The sequence below is a fragment of the Vidua chalybeata genome, chromosome 10 (assembly GCF_026979565.1).
Source record: "Vidua chalybeata isolate OUT-0048 chromosome 10, bVidCha1 merged haplotype, whole genome shotgun sequence".
Lineage (NCBI taxonomy): Eukaryota > Metazoa > Chordata > Aves > Passeriformes > Viduidae > Vidua > Vidua chalybeata.
This window is the reverse complement of record NC_071539.1, coordinates 20,195,736-20,213,755: the sequence shown is the minus strand read 5'-3', so window position 1 is coordinate 20,213,755 and position 18,020 is coordinate 20,195,736. Positions and strand designations below refer to the sequence as shown.

Sequence of the window (18,020 nt, the reverse complement as noted above, 5' to 3'; positions counted from 1 at the left end):
ACTAAGCCAACTCTTCTAGAAAAAAAAATCTCTGTATCTAAAAGTCATGCAGAAGAGAAATGACTGAAAGGAGAGCATAAATTCCCAAATCTCAAATCCCAAATTAATTTCTCAACAATGAATCCATCCTTCCTGAGGCCTGCCTGATTTCCACAATCCCTTGCCCTGCTTATTCCCATCCAAGTCAAGGATGATCTTGGACAGTTAGGAATTTGAGAAAACACAAGAGATATCTCCTGTCCAAGCACCACCATCTGCTCAAAAATCACATGGACCAACAATTCATTCATTCAACCAACACATCCTGTGATTCCATGGTTCCAGAGAGCTGCCCAGGTGGCAGGGATGGCAGGATTCATCCCTTTCACCTTAAGATAATTAAACAATTATGGTTCTGAGGATCAGACCAGGCTCTGATCTCAGACCAGACCAAGTGCAAAACCCCTTTGTCCCACCCTGCATTTCATCAAGCTCAAAGGGAAGGAACTGCCAATGGGGATCTACCACTGGCTCTGGCACAGGACTGGGTTGCTCTCACCGTTTGGTCTGGCTGCCTGGTTTATGGGAGACACCTTTCCTCTTCATCAATTTCTCCACTGTGTTGGGGTGGATGATTGGTCTGACTGGGTGGCGTTTGTAAGTCCCAGGGTATTTCTTTTCCACTGCTTGTTCCCTCCTGTAACATCAGGGAAAGAAAAAAAAAAAGAAAATCACATCAGTTGTCCCTCTCTCCACCTGCTGCCCCCGCTGGACAGGAACTGGCTCTGCAGGGACCACGCTGCACGCCCAATTGCTCTGCTGGGAAAGGACACAGACACTTCTAAATTCCTTCTGCAGCCACCACGCAGCAGGCACAAGGCCCTGGCCCACAGTCCAGGAGCAGCACTGCCGTTCCCTTCATGCATGGGCCAAAGGATGCCAGCACCAAATGGGAAGGTGCCTTTCTCCAAGTCAGTAACCACTGACAGTGGCCTGCAGGAATTCACTCCAAAGGGACCTCTCCCTGGTCACCAGCAATTCCCTAACTTTTGTGGTTCGTCAGGGGACACTAATTCTACATGTGCCACTCCCCAGTTTAGCAAGGAAGTGCTGTTTGTGCTCTGCTGTGTGCAGACTGCCACGTGCACACCACCATTCCCAGACACGTACTTGATGAGCTCCTTCTCCCGCACCTCCAGCTGCAGCATGATAGCACTGAGCTCCATGTACAGGTTATTGGCTCGCTCCAGCTTCCTCTCGTAGTGCTCACGGATATCCAATGCATGTCTGAAAGGCAGAAAAGGCTTTATTCCAGCCTGACTTCCATGGACCAAGAGAAGAGAATGAGGAAAAGTATAGGTGCTTTAGGAAAAGGCCTTTTAAAAGTCAAATTTGCCAGCTGTACTGCACTGAATCCCAGATACAGTTAACAGTGAATGATGACTGATTGAGAGCCTGACACAGCAATAAATCATGGTATGGTTTAGAAAGTGTTTAACAGCCTTGAAAGTGTGGCAACATTTCTCCCCAGAAGAGCTGCAAATGCCTCACACACACCCAGAAGCCCTCTGGCCAAACCCTGATCAGCCTTTTTGCACAGAGAAGGGACTAAACCAGCCTCTACAGAAACAGGAAAGAAGTCATGCATCTGTGTTTCATTAACAGCAGGGTGTCCCCACAGCTCCAGTACAGCTGAAATATGTGTCCACCCAAAGCTCCCTGGGGACAGGGAACACTGAACAACCATTGCATCAAACTGCCTGGCCAAGGGTCCCTTTGGCTCCTCAGGTTTGACACAGAACTGCTTCTTAAGAGTTTTATGTTCCTCTGTCTACTGTATTTGCAAATTTGTATCACGCGAGGAAATATTTTCCCTTCTTTAAATAAACCTTCTGCTTTCCTTTTTAAGTTGGTATAATCAAAATGTGCTTCAGTGGGCTGTTTATATGAAGTATGTTCACTTCTCTGTAATAGGTAACCCAAAGAAAGAAACAGAGCAGAGAAAGCTCACAGCCAACCTCAGGATGGATTTCCCACTGAGATGAATGTCTCTGCTTCAGTGCTGTTATCATAAACACCAATTCTCAGGCAGAAATATTCCCTGGGGAGCACACAAGCCTTTGCCACCTTCTCTGGAGCAAACTGTTGAGACTGCCCAAGAACAGTGACAGCTCCCACTGCTTCTCTCCAGTTTCCATCAGCTGAGCAGTGCTCATGCCCTAGGCCATGCCCATGGGAATTTTGGTTTCCGGGTTCACAAGGAATTTAGGCTGCCCAAAATTATACCACCAGGAATACTGGGTCCTCTTTTGGGAACCTCAGTACAAGAGGAGAATAAAAAGAGTCAGGGGCTGGAGCAGAAGGCCCTGTGAGGACAAGCTGAGGGCTCATTTAGCTGGGAAGGGAAGGCTGGATGGGAAAAGCAAACAGTAAACACAAAAGAGTGTGAACAGACCTCAGCTCTTCTCTCCGACGGCGAATCAATTCTTCATCCAGCCGGTGGATACAAGTTCCTTCACTTTTAATTTTCTCAAAATGTTTCTTCACTTCTTCTCTCCATTCAGCCTAGGAAAGCAATTTACTTTTAGCTGTTTACAAAGAACTGGGATCTGTAGGTGAACCACAGAAAAACTCTTGGGCAATGTTGTTTGTGTCTGCAGAAAATTACAGCTTTGAGTTGAGAATGTATTTTTGTAAGCTGAATTATTTTGAGTAACAACATCGCAGCACATTTAGGGCCAGCATTTTCAATTGGTATTTACAATTTTGTGCTTCAGAGAATTTACAACATATCTGCATTTTCTAAGAAATATTTTTTTTAAATTCCTAGAGTTCTTTTTGTCCTAAGAGAACATTTTCTTTACTTTTGGCAGTGAAAGTAAGTAGAAAGGTTCATGATTTTGAAAGCCCCATGATGATACCTGTCTAGAGTGATACTCTATTTGCCCCTTGAAGCCCTGGCCCCTGCAGCAGAAGTCTCAGCTTGGGAAAGTTTGGGTAAAATATTTTCAAACACCCATCAGGTTGCTCCTCCCCAAGACTCAAACTGAAATCATGGATCCAGACTTTCTCTACTCAGTGCACCCTCCCAAAATCAGATCCTTGGAGCTAATTCCAGTACTCAGAGGCTACAGCCTTTCCCCAGTTACCTGGGATTTGAAGTAGGTTTCCTGAGGAGTAGCCAGCACATCAGCAGAGGCGATGTCCAGGTGCATCAGTGTCTGCCGGAAGGACGGACGGTTCCGGGGCTTGCTCTGCCTGAAACAAAACAGAAACAGCAAGGGTGAGGTGAGGGATGGGCACTGCCAGCCTCTCCTGCCCTTCTGAAAGGGTCTCACTAGATCCTGTTCTCTGAACCAAGCAGCTGACAGGTTAGAATAAAGGAGCTTTTCTGGTTTTCTCTTTTGCTGAATATAATTTAATTGTGCTAGAGGTGGTTTGTGATGACCCATTATGAAGAAACAAAAGAAGTGCAAAATGTTTAAGACCAGAAAATGAGACTGCAGAGTGAAAGGTAACAGAAAAGTACAAAAACATTTGGATTTTTGAGAAAAAGGACCAGCACTTGAGTTTCAGGACCAAATCCACCTTGCATAGGGCAAGAGCAGCTTCTTGAGCTTCCTCTCCCCTACCAACCACCTCCTTCCACTAGGTGGGGATACAAGTGTTTGTAGGTACTCTGCTGTACCGAGCTGCTCAAGCTGCCACAGCCCAACTGCTGCAGCTCAGGATAAACAGCCACTGGGAGAGATCCACACTTCCTCTCGCCTGTTGTCCCCTTTGTGCCATGGGGAGGATGGCTAGTAAAACCCATGGAGTGGGAAAATGCTGGAAGAGCCTTTACACTGTGTCAAGATGTAATTACAAAGACAAAGCATCAATGTGAAACCCAAGACAAAGAATTTCAACTGTAATATGGTACATGGAGGAAACTGAAAGCATTTTCCATATCTGAAGCTGGAAAATCTGTGTTCCAGACAGAAAGCTTGTATTTCTCTTTGTCCAGTCCAAAAGCCAGTTGCTCACAAGGGGTTTTCCAAGTGAAAAAATCAGTTCCCTTCACTCTGGATGTGGCCTTCAAGGACTTTTACCCCTACTTTCCTTCCAGCTCCTTCTGTCTTCCCACAGAGCCACCTTTTATCCCCTACTTTGCTACAGCAAAGCAACACCCTCTGTGAAGCTCCTGAAGATGTCCTGGCATCCAGGCCTGCTGCCACAAGGAAGCAGAATCCAGAATGTTAAAACTTACTGCTCTCAGGACAAGTGTGAGAGTATCTCAGAGCCCTCTGCTCTGGGCTCCATAGTCCTTTTGCTGGGAGCCAGCCCTAGGTCTGTGCTGTGTGGGGTTCAGGCTCTTACCAGGTTTGCTTCATGAGGATTTTGAAGCCATCTGGGCAGGTGGAAGGGACGGGAAGGTGGAGGCTGTTACTGCCCACTCCCCAAATGATGGCCGAAGAGTCCACATCCTTGTAGGGAATCTCTCCCGTGAGCAGCTCCCACAAAACCACCCCAAATGACCTGATGAAGAAATAAACAAGGATAAATCAAGTTTACACAGAAGCTGTTAACAGAAACATCAGGAGCTTGGAAAAAAACAGTTTATTGGGCAAAACAGAGAAATAGGGATGTCTAGTCCAAAACCGCAAGTAGGTGCAACAGTGAGTTTTAGCACACCAGGTAACTCCTTTCCTCCAGCACTGGGCTGAGCACAAAAGCACACTGGTTTCCACCCACCCTTTCCTGCCTCTTTGTGAGATTTTAAAGATCCTGAAATCACATTTTCTGTACTGGCTGTCTTGCTCCTGTTAAATGAAAAGACTCCAAAGTCTACTCTCAGATAGACTTTGGATTGTTCTTGCTGGTAAGAACAGATGATTGACTACTGCACAGACTGACAAGTATCTTACAGAGACAACACAACAAAGGTTTTGTGGCTTTTTTACATTTCATTTAACTGGTTTTCTTTTCTTTTCCCTAACCAAATGCTCCCTCTGCTGTTACCTGTAGTCCCAGGTAAGAGTTTCAAGGTTTGAGACTCAGCACTACAACTACTACGATACAGAAATTAGGAAACAAATGCTTCTTGCATAACTGTCAGTACCAAAAGCACATGAGGTCTCATCTGATATTCCCTTTGTTCTGAAGAAAGGAAGGATAAAGCAAAAAAAAAAAGTAATTAAGAGAACTCAGTCAGGGAAAGAACCTCCTACAAGAACTGAAAGATGTAGGTAAGAAAACTCACTTTGCTTCTCTTCCTTAGTGAAGTTACCAGAAAGAACCAAAACTTTAATTTTCAACAGCAAACATTTGTTTTGTATATACTCATTGCCCGATAAAACAGCAAAGAAACACCAAACCAGTTAATACAGAGGTAAACAAAATGCTGCTGAGAACCACCACCACTGTTACTGCACATCAACAACTGGGCTGTGATACAGGTGAGGCACAACCATCCCTATTTCCAAGCCAGACGTGCCACCTCACTCTATGTCCCGTTCCTCTGTGGGACACCAACCCTGCCAAGCTGGAGACTATAGCCTGGTGAAAGGTGAGAAGGGTGTTTCTGTCTTGTACCAATATCCAGTGCTTTTATTAAGCACAGAAGAACTTCTAAGGGACAAATTACCAGGTCTGAACAACCATCAGTCAGGAAACAACTTCATGTGAAAAACACTGCACTTTCAAAGCCCATTGGCTTCAAATCATGTGTAAAAAAAAAGCAACAAACAAGCAGAATTTGAATATTTCTCGCCTCAAAATCCCTTTTTGTGGGCTGCAGGAAAGCAGGGATCCAGAAGGTTGGACAAACTACCAAGGAAATCTCAACTGGTTTCATATTTGTTATGACTAAGAACTGACAAAGGATTTCCAAGACTCCTGATAAGATTATAGACTTATTTTTCTGCATGCTGTTAAGAGATGAGAAAGAGCAGACATGTAAGCAGCTCAGGAACTGTTCTCATTTGTTGGCAGCATTCATGAACATCATTTTTATTCATCTCGAGGGAGGAATGGATGGCAAGGGAGAGTCTGAGCAATCACCACTGTTGAAGAACTCCAGAGGAACTGGCACCAAAGAGCATCATCTTTACGTCACTGAGGGAAGGAGCAAAGGTTTTATTGGACAGGATGTTCTGTGAAATATCCCTGAACATAAACCACTCTAAAGGACAGAAAGCTGAGGGTGGAAATCCAGCACCACTTGTCCTCACAATCCCGTGATTCACAGGGAGGGGTTCAGCAGGCAAATGCTGGGTGTATTTTCTTTCCAGAACAACCCAAGCGTTCCTCCCAGAGGAGCCGGCTGTGCTGTGACCTGGACATCCAAAATAAACACACAGGACACTGTGGGCACAAAAGCAGCTGCACACCACAGGCAACATCACCTTCCCTGCAGGAAATCTTGTCCTTCAGGTTAAGCCCAGGCCTGAGCTAGAACTCCAGCAGCAGCTCGTGATTCCACTGCACCCTGTACCACCCATGGCTTTGTCCAGCAGCTCCCTGTCTTGCCAGGGAAGGGACAGCATCTGAAGCTGAAAAACCACAGGAAGCAAAATCCCTCCTGGCTGTAAAGCAGGGAGAAGGGCATTTTTCCTGGCTGCTGACATTTAATATGCAGAAATAATGAGGCAGAAACAGAGCTGCAGTTCCCTTGAGGGCTCTGAAACCTGTGGAGAGGCTTCCCAAAGGAACTCCAAGGCCGAGCCCTCTCAAGCATTTTTAATAGCGCAGAGACTGAAGAATTCCTTGTGTTCCTTTGGACAGAGCATGGTCCACATCGATGGTAACAGGTTCCAAAACTCTTACAGCCTATCCTGGTTTCTCCCCTCTTGGATCCAGGATTGGATTCACTGGACTGTAATCCTGTAGTTCCTCATACAACAACCAGCCTGGTGTGCAGGAAGCACAAGGAGTGAGGAGCAGAGCAGGGGCCTCCCCACAGCTCCAGTGTGGCCCTGAAGAGGGCCAGAAGCAAAGGAAAAACCACCCTGGCTGTGGAGGCTGCTGAGGGGGCCCTGAGCACAGCACTGGGAGAAAGCTCTGGGCTGGCTGACAACACAGGGAAGAATTTCTGCATTTGCTTCCTGCAAGACACAGACTGCACTGAGCCTAAGCTGGAACCTGCAGGTCAGCAGCCAGCCAGCACACCTGTGTCGTTTCCCTTTCCATCAGAGCCCACCAAAGCTCAGGGCACCAGGCAGAAGGAGAAAGGAACAGCCCACCACAGAGCAAACCATGCTCAGGCACAAGATGAGGAAAGGACATGGAAAGTGCTGGGAAACCAAGGGACTGAACAGAAGGTGAAGGTACTTGACCATGAACACAGCTCACCAGATGTCCACCTTCTCGGAGACGGGCTCGTTCCGTATCACCTCCGGGGCCATCCACGCCACTGTCCCCGCAAAGGACATTTTGGTACTTTTATCGCTGAGCTCTTTAGATGTACCAAAATCTGAAATCTTTACTGCATCTGTGTGTGTAACCAAAACACTGGAGAAAGGGAAAAACAAGCAGTCATCACTATTTTGTGATTTTTCTTGCACCACAACAGCCACTGAAGTAAATCCCTTATTAATCAATACAACCTGTCAATGAGGCCACAATGCTCGCAAATGCAGTACAAAAGAGAAGATTTTGTATTTTCCCCAATAAAAGCTCTCTTTTGGGTGGTTGTGTTTTGTGCCTTAAATGCATTTCTTAATGGTACGAGTCAAAAATCAATCTCAATAAAACTGCAAATTAACAAGTAACTGAGGATCCAGAGGCAAAGCTGTACCTTAAACTGTGCTGTAAATCATCTAAAAGCATTATCTTAATGCACTATCACAGACTAAAGAAGTAATAAACATCCAGGGAATAAAAATCAAAAGAAGCCAGAACATTTTAGTCAGAAAGCAACAGAGAAATAAGGAAGAGACATTCCTGAAAACCAGGGAAATAGTAGGAAAATAAGAAGGAAAAATAAAAAGGCAGAAGGCAACAGAATATCCCACTTTCCAGAAAAACCAGATATCGTCAGATCATTAAATGTTTCCTGACAGCTATTTATCATGGAAGATACCAGTAAAATTTCCACTATTGTTAAGTGCCAACAAGTTGCAATAGTTTCACTCTGATTAGTTTGGGGAAAAAACAGTAGAGCCGTTTGTCCAAACTTGAAACTATTTCTCAAGAAAAGGAAAAAATAGCCCAAACTGAGGATGTTTAAGCATCTGAGACTCACTTTAATGACCTGAAGAACCACAACTGGAAGATGTTTAACTTTGGTGACCCCGAGGAACCCAAACTAAGGGATGTTTAAGCAGCTGAGACTCACTTTGGTGACTTGAGGTCTCGATGGATGATTTTGTGGAGGTGCAGGTAGTTCATGCCACTGGCAATCCCCGTGGACCAGTCCACCAGCAGCCGTGGGGTGACCTTCCTGCCGGCCCGCAGGACCTCGTAGAGCTGCCCGTGGGCACAGTATTCCATGATGATGCAGTAGCACGGGGCCTGGGTGCAAACTCCCCTGTCAAAGAGAACACACAGTGAGAAGCAGCAGACAGACAACTGGACAGCAAGGGTGACCACCACTTTGTCCTAGACACAGCTTAGCTCCTGGATTGTAAAAACCTTCCCAGAGAACTGGAGCGAACGGCTCTTGCCTGGACAAAGCTCCTGACAAGGGTCACAACCTACTTGAAGGCGATAATGTTGGGATGCTTGAGCTTCCGCAGGTGCTTGATGTCCGTCTCGTTCTGATCCCTCACTTTCTTGATGGCCACCTCCTCCGCCCGGAACTTCCCCAGGAAGACAGCGCCCTGCGCGCCGCTGCCCAGCCACTGCAGCTCCGAGATCTCCTCGAACGGCACCTCCCACGTGTCTGGGCACAGGGAAAAAGCGGGATAACGGAAAAGGTCAAGACCATGCAAACTGTCAGAGCACACCAGGGCAGCACCTGCCACCTGCTGCACCACAGGCTGGGCTCCTCTGGAGGAAGCAGGTGACATCTTCTGGCACAGCTGAGGCACACGCCACATGTGCTCAGCCCCAACAACCCTTTCAGCCATCCCAGCCACCTCCAGCCTGCTCATTCCCATCCTTCTGGCTGCTTTTTTACCACCCTGCTAACCACTTGTGTGAGCCACTCCAGCTTGGCAGGCAGCAATTGACCACACCAGAGAGCCTGGAATGGCAATTCTGGGAGGAAATCCTCTACCCCAACACTGAACAAAAATGAGCGACTCCATTGAAAAGCAGAGCTCAGAAAAAACATTTAACATTCACAAGTGATATAAAAATATTGAGGGTCTTTTCACTCACTGAAATAAACAAAAATAGGAAATAAAAGTCAGAGGTCACAGGCTGTAAAACACAGAGCAGCAACCACCAAGATAGCCAACACAAAGCACATCAGCCACCAGCAGCAAGCACAGAAATAGGTCCTTCCCACACCAACATCGTGTATATCAATGTCAAACAGGCAACCTTAAGCAATTCCTCCTCTTCGGTACCCACACACATTTGTAGGGATAATGCTGGAGAGGTCCAGTGACACTGTATAAACTTCAAGAGAGCTGCACCCATCAGAACAGAAAGCCCTGTTCCGTCAGTCACCTTGAAATTACCTTAAATCTCACAAACAGCAGAATAAAAGGCAGGCAACTGTTTATTTACTGTAATTCAATAAAGATCTACATTTGGAGAATAAATTATTTAGCAGCAAACCCAACAAGTAACCCACTGATTTCTGAAATAAAAGGAAGTCACACCTGTACAGATCCCTGTTTCAGATGACTACAAAGGTGCGTCCTTGTCTCATCCAGACTCCTAGCCTTTGGGATGTTCCCAGGGCTGCAGCAGGGACTATGACAAAGTGTCCATTCTAGATACTGTTATCACTGAAGGAGAACTTGTTGTATCCTAATTGTGGGCTGATCCCAGTTCAAGGCTTTCCCCGGGATCATTCCTGTGACAGGCGGGCAGAGGCTGCTGTCTCCTGTTGAGAGAGCGCTCCCCAGGCACGGCCATGGAAAAGCAGCTCTCCCTCAGAGCCAGACCCCAGCACTCCTCCTGCTCACTGAACTGAAAACAAAAACATTGCTCATCCACAGCAGAAATTCCCTCCCCCTTGGCAGGGCAAAGTTCAACCCCCAGCACATGTTCCTTCCCAGACACAAGGCTATTTTCCATACTCATGGATCCGCTCGCAGCTCTGAACATAAACTGGCATTTAAATCTTTGGACATTTAAACACTAAAAGATTTTAAATAAAGAAATTAATTAGATAATTAATAAAATTCACTCATTCATTCATAATTAAATCAAGAAGATCTGTATTTCTATTTAATTCACAAATGCATCACTTCTGAAAGGAGGTGGCAAATAGAGGTGATTCTTGTGCATGTTGATGAACAGTATTTTTATATGGGCCACATCAAAACTATTCTGTTGTACTGAAATAGCTGTTTCTTTCATAGAATTATGGAATGGACTGGGGGGGAAGGGATCTAAAACCCCATCCAGTCCCACCACCTGTCATGGGCAGGGAGATGTTCCACTGTCCCAGGTTGTTCCAGGCCCTGTCCAGCCTGGCCTTGGACACTCTCAGGGATCCAGGGGCAGCCACAGCTGCTCTGGGCACCCTGTGCCAGGGCCTCAGCACCCTCACAGAAAAGAATTTCTCCTGAGTATTCTTCCCATTGTCCAAAGTCTCTTTCCATCCTTACCTGTGGGAAGTCTGTTTTTCCTGTACAGAATACAACACTGACATTCATTTCCATGAAGCATTTACAGTTTGTGAGCACTAATGGATAACTGTACCACCTTGGAACCCTAGTTTGCTCTTAATATTGCCTATCAGGTAATATTACCTTCCTCTAATATTCCCTCTGCAATGGCAAAGGCTGAGAGAGGCTGTAAACAAAGTAAGCAAAAGTTCATGTGGTTCTTTCTGCAAAGTCATCTCGTGTTTATTTCAGAACACAGATGCTCTCCCATATCCCATCTGAATCCTGATTGTCAGGGGCACAATTCAGGAAAGAATTTCAGTGTAGTGACAGTGACATATCCCACATCTTGGGGAATATCAAGAAGAACAAAGAGCCAAACCACAGGTAACATCCAGCAGTAGTCAGACTCTTCTGGGCCTTAAGAAACCAGTGGGATACTTCCCCTAAATAAATTAAAGTGTAATAGCAGCAGGAATTGTGCAAGAACTTGTGTTTCTGAGGTGATTAAGAACCATTTGAGTAGAATGATGAGAATCTATTTCCCATGGGGAAGAAATGCAGGAGCAGCCTAAGCCATTGAACCAATCTATTTGGAGGAAGCTTTTCCCAGCACTGGCTGCTCTCCAGCACTGGCACTGTGACAAGAAGCATCTCTGGTTTACACAGACCCCCTCGACACAAGCACCCTCTGACAGGCACCTTGCTCTCCAGGTAGACACAAAAACCCTCACAATGATGGTAAACACATAACTCGTGAAAGGGAAGGTGAAAGCAGCTCCTGGAGACAGCTGCTTAATCCAAAGGAAATGGCTGGGAGGTCTAATGAGTCTCTAGGAAACACAAACAAGTCTTGCTTTAAAGTGTTGGAGTCCCCACAATCCCAATTAAATAACTGGTAGATGCAAATTAAAGAACTGAGTGTGTGTCCCTGAAACACTCACCAACAGCCTTTAGAAATCAGGGTAAACAACTGGAAAAACATAGGAGGGAGGGATTTTATGGGTCAAACCCCAAGTACTTAAATCTCAGATAATCAGCTGGCACTGAACAATAGAAAAGCAAACATTCCCCCCGAGAATGACTGACTCCTCACCAAGCACTGACTGGCATTACTTGGTCAACCAGCACAGAGCCTGTGGCAGCTCCCAGCTGACCAACTCTCTGCCCAGCCTGTGTCCTGCAGGGAAGAACAGGCACACCCCTCTTGTTGACCATTTTGGTGTCAGGAAGGACACTCAAGCAGTAATTCAACAAGAAAATAATGCAGAATCATGTAAAAGCTGTTCTTATCTCTTCCCTCTTTCACCAAGTCACAAGCCAAAGCTTCACAGGCAATATGGGCTCAAGGACATGAAATCTATTTGTCTTTTACTACTTGCAACCACAACACCACCACCATGTCCCAAAGAATGGGCCTGCAGGACAGCCAAAGCAGGTGGGCAGGGACACCAGGGAGCACCAAAAGGTACCATGAAGCACATGTAGACAACATAAAATGGTTTGGCTTGGAAGAGATCTTAAAGTCCATTCCCTTCCACCCCTACCACAGGCAGGACACCTTCCACTAGCCCAGGATTGCTCCAAGCCCCATCCAGTCTGGCCTTGGACACTTCCAGGGATCCAGGGGCAGACACAGCTTCTCTGGGAAGCTGTCCCAGGGCCTCATCACCCTCATAGGGAAGGACTTCTTCCTAATCTAATCTTAATCTCTCTTCTATTTGTTTAAAACCATTCCCCTTTGCCTTATCACTACTTCCCCAAGTCATTCCACTTCCATTCCACTACTTTCAAAAAGTCATTCCCCCTTTTTTTTATAAGCCCTCTTTAAGTTCTGGAAGGTCACACAGCTGCAGATCCAAACTGGACTCCTATCCCTGTTGTTGATTCAGCCCAACACAAAGGATTACTCCTGGATGAGGCTTTAAGTAGTTGTCTCATAAAGAAGAGGAAAAAAAAATTATCTGCACAGATCCATGGCAGCAGCCCAAAGCTGTAAAGCAGCTCCCAGGGAAATGAAAAGCCACCACAATCCTCTCCCTGCTGCTGAAAGAGCCCCAGACATTTCCTCAGCCACACAGCACTTACACAAACACAATCCATGCATCCTCTGTGCTCTTGCTAAAAGACAGAAAAATAAAAATAATCACATACATCAGTTACTGAACTGCTGGCTTGTATGTAGCTGATGAAATGCACACAAAGATGATTTTCTGGTGGCAAAAAAGCAAGAATGAGATCATCTGGAAAAGAGAACATGAATATTCTCAAAAAAGTCCTCAAGTTTCAGCACAGAAGCAGTTTGAAAAGGTTTATCCTTGGGTAACAGAAGTGTAGTACTGCCATCAGGGTAACAGATGTCATCAAAACAAGACAACTGAGCTCCAGAAGAAAAAAACATTTATTTAAAAAAAATCTTCTTTTCATTCCCCTTTCTAACAGTGAAGACACTGAAAATGCAGCTCAACCACACATTCTACATATAGCTGATCCCAATTAATCCTCAGCCTTACCACATCTGTAGCCAGTTCAAATCTGCCCTTTTAGAAGGGCCTGATGCCAGCAGCAAACAGCAGAGTGCCCCTGGATGTGTGGCTCTGAACGTGCTCCCAACACAGAGAACAGCAAGACACCCTGTGCACAGGAACGAGCTCTGTGTGCACCCTCCAGCCCCAGCACTGCTCTCAGCTGCTCCTTTTCATTTGTTAGTGCTTCAATCTTTTAGTTTGGTGACTTCCATACAAAAGCGAGTGTCCCCTGTGGGTCACCAGAGCACAGATTGCACTGTGGCCTCCAGTGCATCTGCTGGCCCAGTTCTATGGGAAATGGGATCTCTGTCTCACAGGCAGCTCTCCCAAAGCCACCTCTCCGAGGTGACAGGGACACACCAGCACGAGACGGCTCAGAGACAGCAGTGGGGACAGGTGTGGGACACTGGGAGTGGCCACTGCCACTCTGCACCTGTGGCCTTTCCTCAGAAATTTTTAGCTTCACTTACAAACACTGAGCATCCAACCCAAAGCACTGTCATACAGACACTGCCCAATGCCTGCTCTGAATGTCATCCAACTGCTCAGAACCTCCTTTTCCTTCCCAATGGAGACCCCCCACCCAGACAGTCCTTCCAAAACTGTTCACCCTTTGTGCAGTCACCCCAGCATCCTTAATTCCCCAGGGAACTTTCTGCCACTGTTTTTATTTATAGTCTGAACCACATGTGACACACTGAATTTACAACATGCAAACAAAACAGAACCAACTGTGCCAGAGAATTTCAAAGCAAGCAAACCCTTGCACAGAGAGCTGCTGCTCAGGAGGCACCTGGAATGTAGAGATGCATTTCCTGCTTGCTTATAAACTGGAAACAACTGACTAGGAAGTTGATTTCAAGGCAAATTCATCCAACATGTTATTTAACAGCTCTGTTCCCTCATATTAGGAGCTGTTCCCCATCCCTCTGGGGTTTAGATTTGAACCACTCAGATAGGTTTCTGACCTTATATCTTATAATTTGTCAGTGCCAAAAAGCCATTTGATTACTACTGAGTGGTGCTCAAAGGGGACTTTGCCCCATGGTACTGCAGTGGCCAGGCTGTTCCCATTTTCCGTAAGCCTCAACCATTTCAGCTCCTTAATTCTAATGACAGCTTGTTCTTTTCCCATCTGCCACCTCCCTCCCCCTGTGCTAGGGGAGAAATCAGACACCAACAGCAGAGCATACTCTGCTCTTTGGTTTTCAGTATCCCCTAAAATATATATAGAGATAGATATATAGATATATATGCAGTCAACTGGGACATCACTTATTCCCAAGCTACAGATTTTATATGTATTTATACTCACATACACTTACACATTTACGCTTACACATTCGAATGGAAAAGGTATAAATATTGAAGAACATATTTCTGGAAAGACAAGTACTAAATGATGTTTTAAAGAGGAAAATTACTCCTGAATAAAAAGACATAAAAGTCTTTTTAAAAGAGAAGCAATACTCCTGCTATTTGGTGGTCAACTGGGGACAGCTTTCACCTGGAGGTTCTGAAGTGGAAGTGCCTATGTCAGTGTTTTCCATCTGGCATAAAAAACCTCCAGAAATTTACACAGGGATTGTACCAAGTACTTCAATACAATTCCTTCTGATCCCCACGCTCGGCTCAGATTCAGGCCTTGTCACAATGGTCCAAGCCATGGGGCTGAACAGGCAGTTTTGACTCCCTCACGAGCTGCCTTTGCCACACGTGACGGCTGTTGGCTCCATAGCGCAGGATTTATCCCTGGAAACCCGTGAGAGGCCCGTACAAGACAAAACCAGCCACGTGGAGAGCTGGGGAAGAGCCCCGGCTTACTTGCCTCACCTCGCCCCAGAGCAGTGCAGGTGGTTCCCTCTCACCTTGCTGCTGCAGTTTGTAGTCCGTGGAGTAGGCCTTGCCTATGATGTTCCACACGGGCCGCAGGCACCCGAAGAGCCCCTCGAGGAAGCCGCCGCTGCCGCTGCCCGTCCGGTTGAACTGGACCTTCACATCGTCGGCGGCACCGTTGGTGTCGCCGTCCCCGGGGCTGCGGGTGCCCTGCGGGAGCCCCGGCTCGGGCTCGTCCTGCTCCCGCAGCTGCAGCACGCTGTTCTCGAAGTGGTCGCGGGCGTCCTCGCTGATGCTGGTCAGCACGGCCGCCGTGCCCGGGCTGCTCACGCCCTCCAGCAGCTCGGCCGGCAGCGAGCCCCGCTCCCGCACGTCCTCCAGCAGCTCAGGGGACGGCTGGCTCCCGGCAGCGGGGTGCTCGTCGGGGAACCTCCCCAAGTCTTTGTCCTCACAGAACGCTTTGCCGATGGAGTTGGGAGAGGAAGACAGGCTCAGGCGCTCCTGAGTGCTGGCCATGATGCCGTGAGTGTGCATCAAGGAGACGGCCCGAGGGGGTGCTCAGAGCATTTGTAGGACACAACTCACATGTGACACGTGGGCCCAGTACCTGAAACAAGAGGAAAAAGAACAACTTTCAATTTTTTATTGAAGTATTTTCACGACGTGCAGTTTCACTGAGTTGAGCTGATAATTAACTAGACTTTCCAGACAGCCGCTGATACTTGGTAAATAATTACTGCCCTGAAAGAAACAAATAAATGGTTCCAACAGAAACTCCACTCAGGCAATACTCTCAGTAACATACTGCAGGAATTGCCCAGGAAACAAACACCACAATTTTAAACAAGGGCCTAAAGGTCAAAATCGTGAAAGATTCTTTGCAGAGTTCCCATGGCATTATCAGACTGAAGCTGGCCCCAGCTCAGCTGTGGTTTGAGTCCCACCACTGCTCCTGGGCCTGGCACAGCCCACAAGCTCAGGGTCCCTCTGCAAACCCTTGAGACAAGGCGTTAGAGAAAGCCTGGTGATACAGGTACCTTGACTCCACCAAGGGATGGCTTGTGGCTGCTTCCTCAGAGCCCCACCTAAGCTATTACCATTCTGGACCTTTGATTGGGACCCTAACCCATGTCCACTGTGGCAAGATATGTTCAATGCTCTATCCACATCCATGCCACCCTCATAAGCAATTAAACTCAGAGTTTCACAGAACAGCACACCTTCCTTGCTCATCTCCCACCACTGCTCTCCACTTCTCCCCTGCATGAGCTTCTGGAAGGGTGCACATAAAACAAGAGCTGGGATCCCTTTTAAGAAGTGCCCTCATCTCTTGCTCCATGCTCCACTGAGAGGTCTTTTTTCCACACGCCATGGTGGTGCCACCTTCCCACAGAGCCAGGTTGATGGCTGGGAGTCACGCTGCCAGAGCTGCCCACTGCAAAAAGCAGTTTTGCGATAGTCCCTTCTCAAACAAGAGGCTCTAACACTGGGCCACAAGTAATTAAGTGAATTCAGCCTGCAACATGGAACAAAGTCCAGTTTTAAATTCCATAAGAAGCTGAGAGTGGGGTAAAAAAAATGGCCTTAACAGAAAGTACTTTGTTAAAAAGTAAGATCAGTTATAGTGGGTGTAAATTTCCAGGCTCTGCAAACAGCCATTGGAAGGGAGAAAGAGGTGGCCAGGTAGGGCACAGCCAATGGCAAGGGAACAGCTCAGTGCCATAACTCCTCAGGATGAGGTCACTGCAGAAAGGAGAGATAAGCCCTTCAGCCCACAGGATGAAAAGCCCTGGGCTTCAGCCCCGCTCCAGCAGCAAACAGGGACAGCCAGGAACCTGGATTACCTTCCTGTATCCTTCCTGATCACATGGGGCTGCATAAAAGCTTTGTTTAGGTTATAAATTTTCTTCTTTAAAAGAAAGCAAAATAGCAAGTGAGGCAAAGGTTGCAGCACAGCCCAAACCAGTAGAGGAGCTGAATCAGACCCATATGGGAAGCTATCTTGACCTACTGGTAATCAGCACTACAATGACCAATTCAGCAGTGTGGGAAGCTGCAGTGTGACCTCAGAGTACAGTTACTACTAGCAGCAGTTGTTCTATTATTGCAGATTTTGTTATTGATAACAAGATGCTTCAGACCTGGACAGAATTTCAGAAAAACACCAGGCCAGGCCCAACTCAGTGTTCCTGGGCACAGCCCCTGCTCATCACCTAAAGTCAGGGAGTGACAAGTGATTGTTTAAACAAGAGCAAAATGCAACCACTATTCCTAAAGAGAAAAGTGCTTTCTGTAACACAGAATATTAAGCAATGCAAATAAAATATTAGCCAGGTATCCTGCAAGAAACTCCAATGTAAAGGCTAGAATCTGAGGTAACAGTATCCAAAAATACCTCAAATGTAAGCCTTGGGAAGTGCATTAAGGATTAAATCAGACTTGGAGGATAAAATAACTTTGCTGTTATGTGACTCTCAAGAGTACACTACTACAGTGTAAGGTTTTGCTTTTACATTTTTACAGTTTTCTGCCTCTGGAATGCTTGATTGTGGAGGTTTAACAGGGAATGAACAGCTTTTCACTACACAGCTCAGCCAAGAACAAAGCCCCAGACTCAGGAATATGAGGTCTGTTTTCCCAGATCAAATTGCCTTCTCCAACACTGAGATGTTTCAAATAAAAAAAGCCTTTAGGTACAGTGTCCTGCCACTTTACACACCCCTTTATGTGCTTCATGGGGAGAGAAGGCATATAAATAAAAGTTATGGACTTATGGCAGTTTGAAAATGATAGAGCCTTATCTAGGCCCTTACATAAACAGCTTGATTTTCAGAGGTGTAGCAAACTCATTGTTTGGAGAGCATGAAACAACAGCACTTCTTTTAAAACAACTTCCTGTCAAGCCAACTTGAAGCAAAGTGGTGTAGAAACCCTGGGAGGGGGAGAAGGTGGTTTCTGCCACACCACA

The 18,020-nt window shown here is 46.5% G+C and overlaps 1 protein-coding gene across 13 annotated transcripts in view; it reads right to left on the bottom strand.

The window, feature by feature from the left end:
• The window catches only part of MAP3K13 (mitogen-activated protein kinase kinase kinase 13), a 69,891-nt gene that overhangs the window by 7,116 nt on the left and 44,755 nt on the right, over positions 1 to 18,020 (bottom strand). For 12 of the 13 annotated variants that reach the window (XM_053952142.1, XM_053952145.1, XM_053952143.1 and 9 more), the window contains 9 exons: positions 15,085 to 15,659; positions 8,659 to 8,842; positions 8,297 to 8,488; positions 7,312 to 7,470; positions 4,339 to 4,497; positions 3,129 to 3,237; positions 2,435 to 2,544; positions 1,150 to 1,266; positions 539 to 676 (listed from right to left, as the gene is read on the bottom strand). In XM_053952142.1, coding sequence (XP_053808117.1) covers positions 539 to 676; positions 1,150 to 1,266; positions 2,435 to 2,544; positions 3,129 to 3,237; positions 4,339 to 4,497; positions 7,312 to 7,470; positions 8,297 to 8,488; positions 8,659 to 8,842; positions 15,085 to 15,586 — 1,670 coding nt within the window. In that variant the 5' untranslated portion in view covers positions 15,587 to 15,659. The remainder of the gene's footprint in view (positions 1 to 538; positions 677 to 1,149; positions 1,267 to 2,434; positions 2,545 to 3,128; positions 3,238 to 4,338; positions 4,498 to 7,311; positions 7,471 to 8,296; positions 8,489 to 8,658; positions 8,843 to 15,084; positions 15,660 to 18,020) is intronic. The other variant, XM_053952149.1, reaches the window with a different exon arrangement.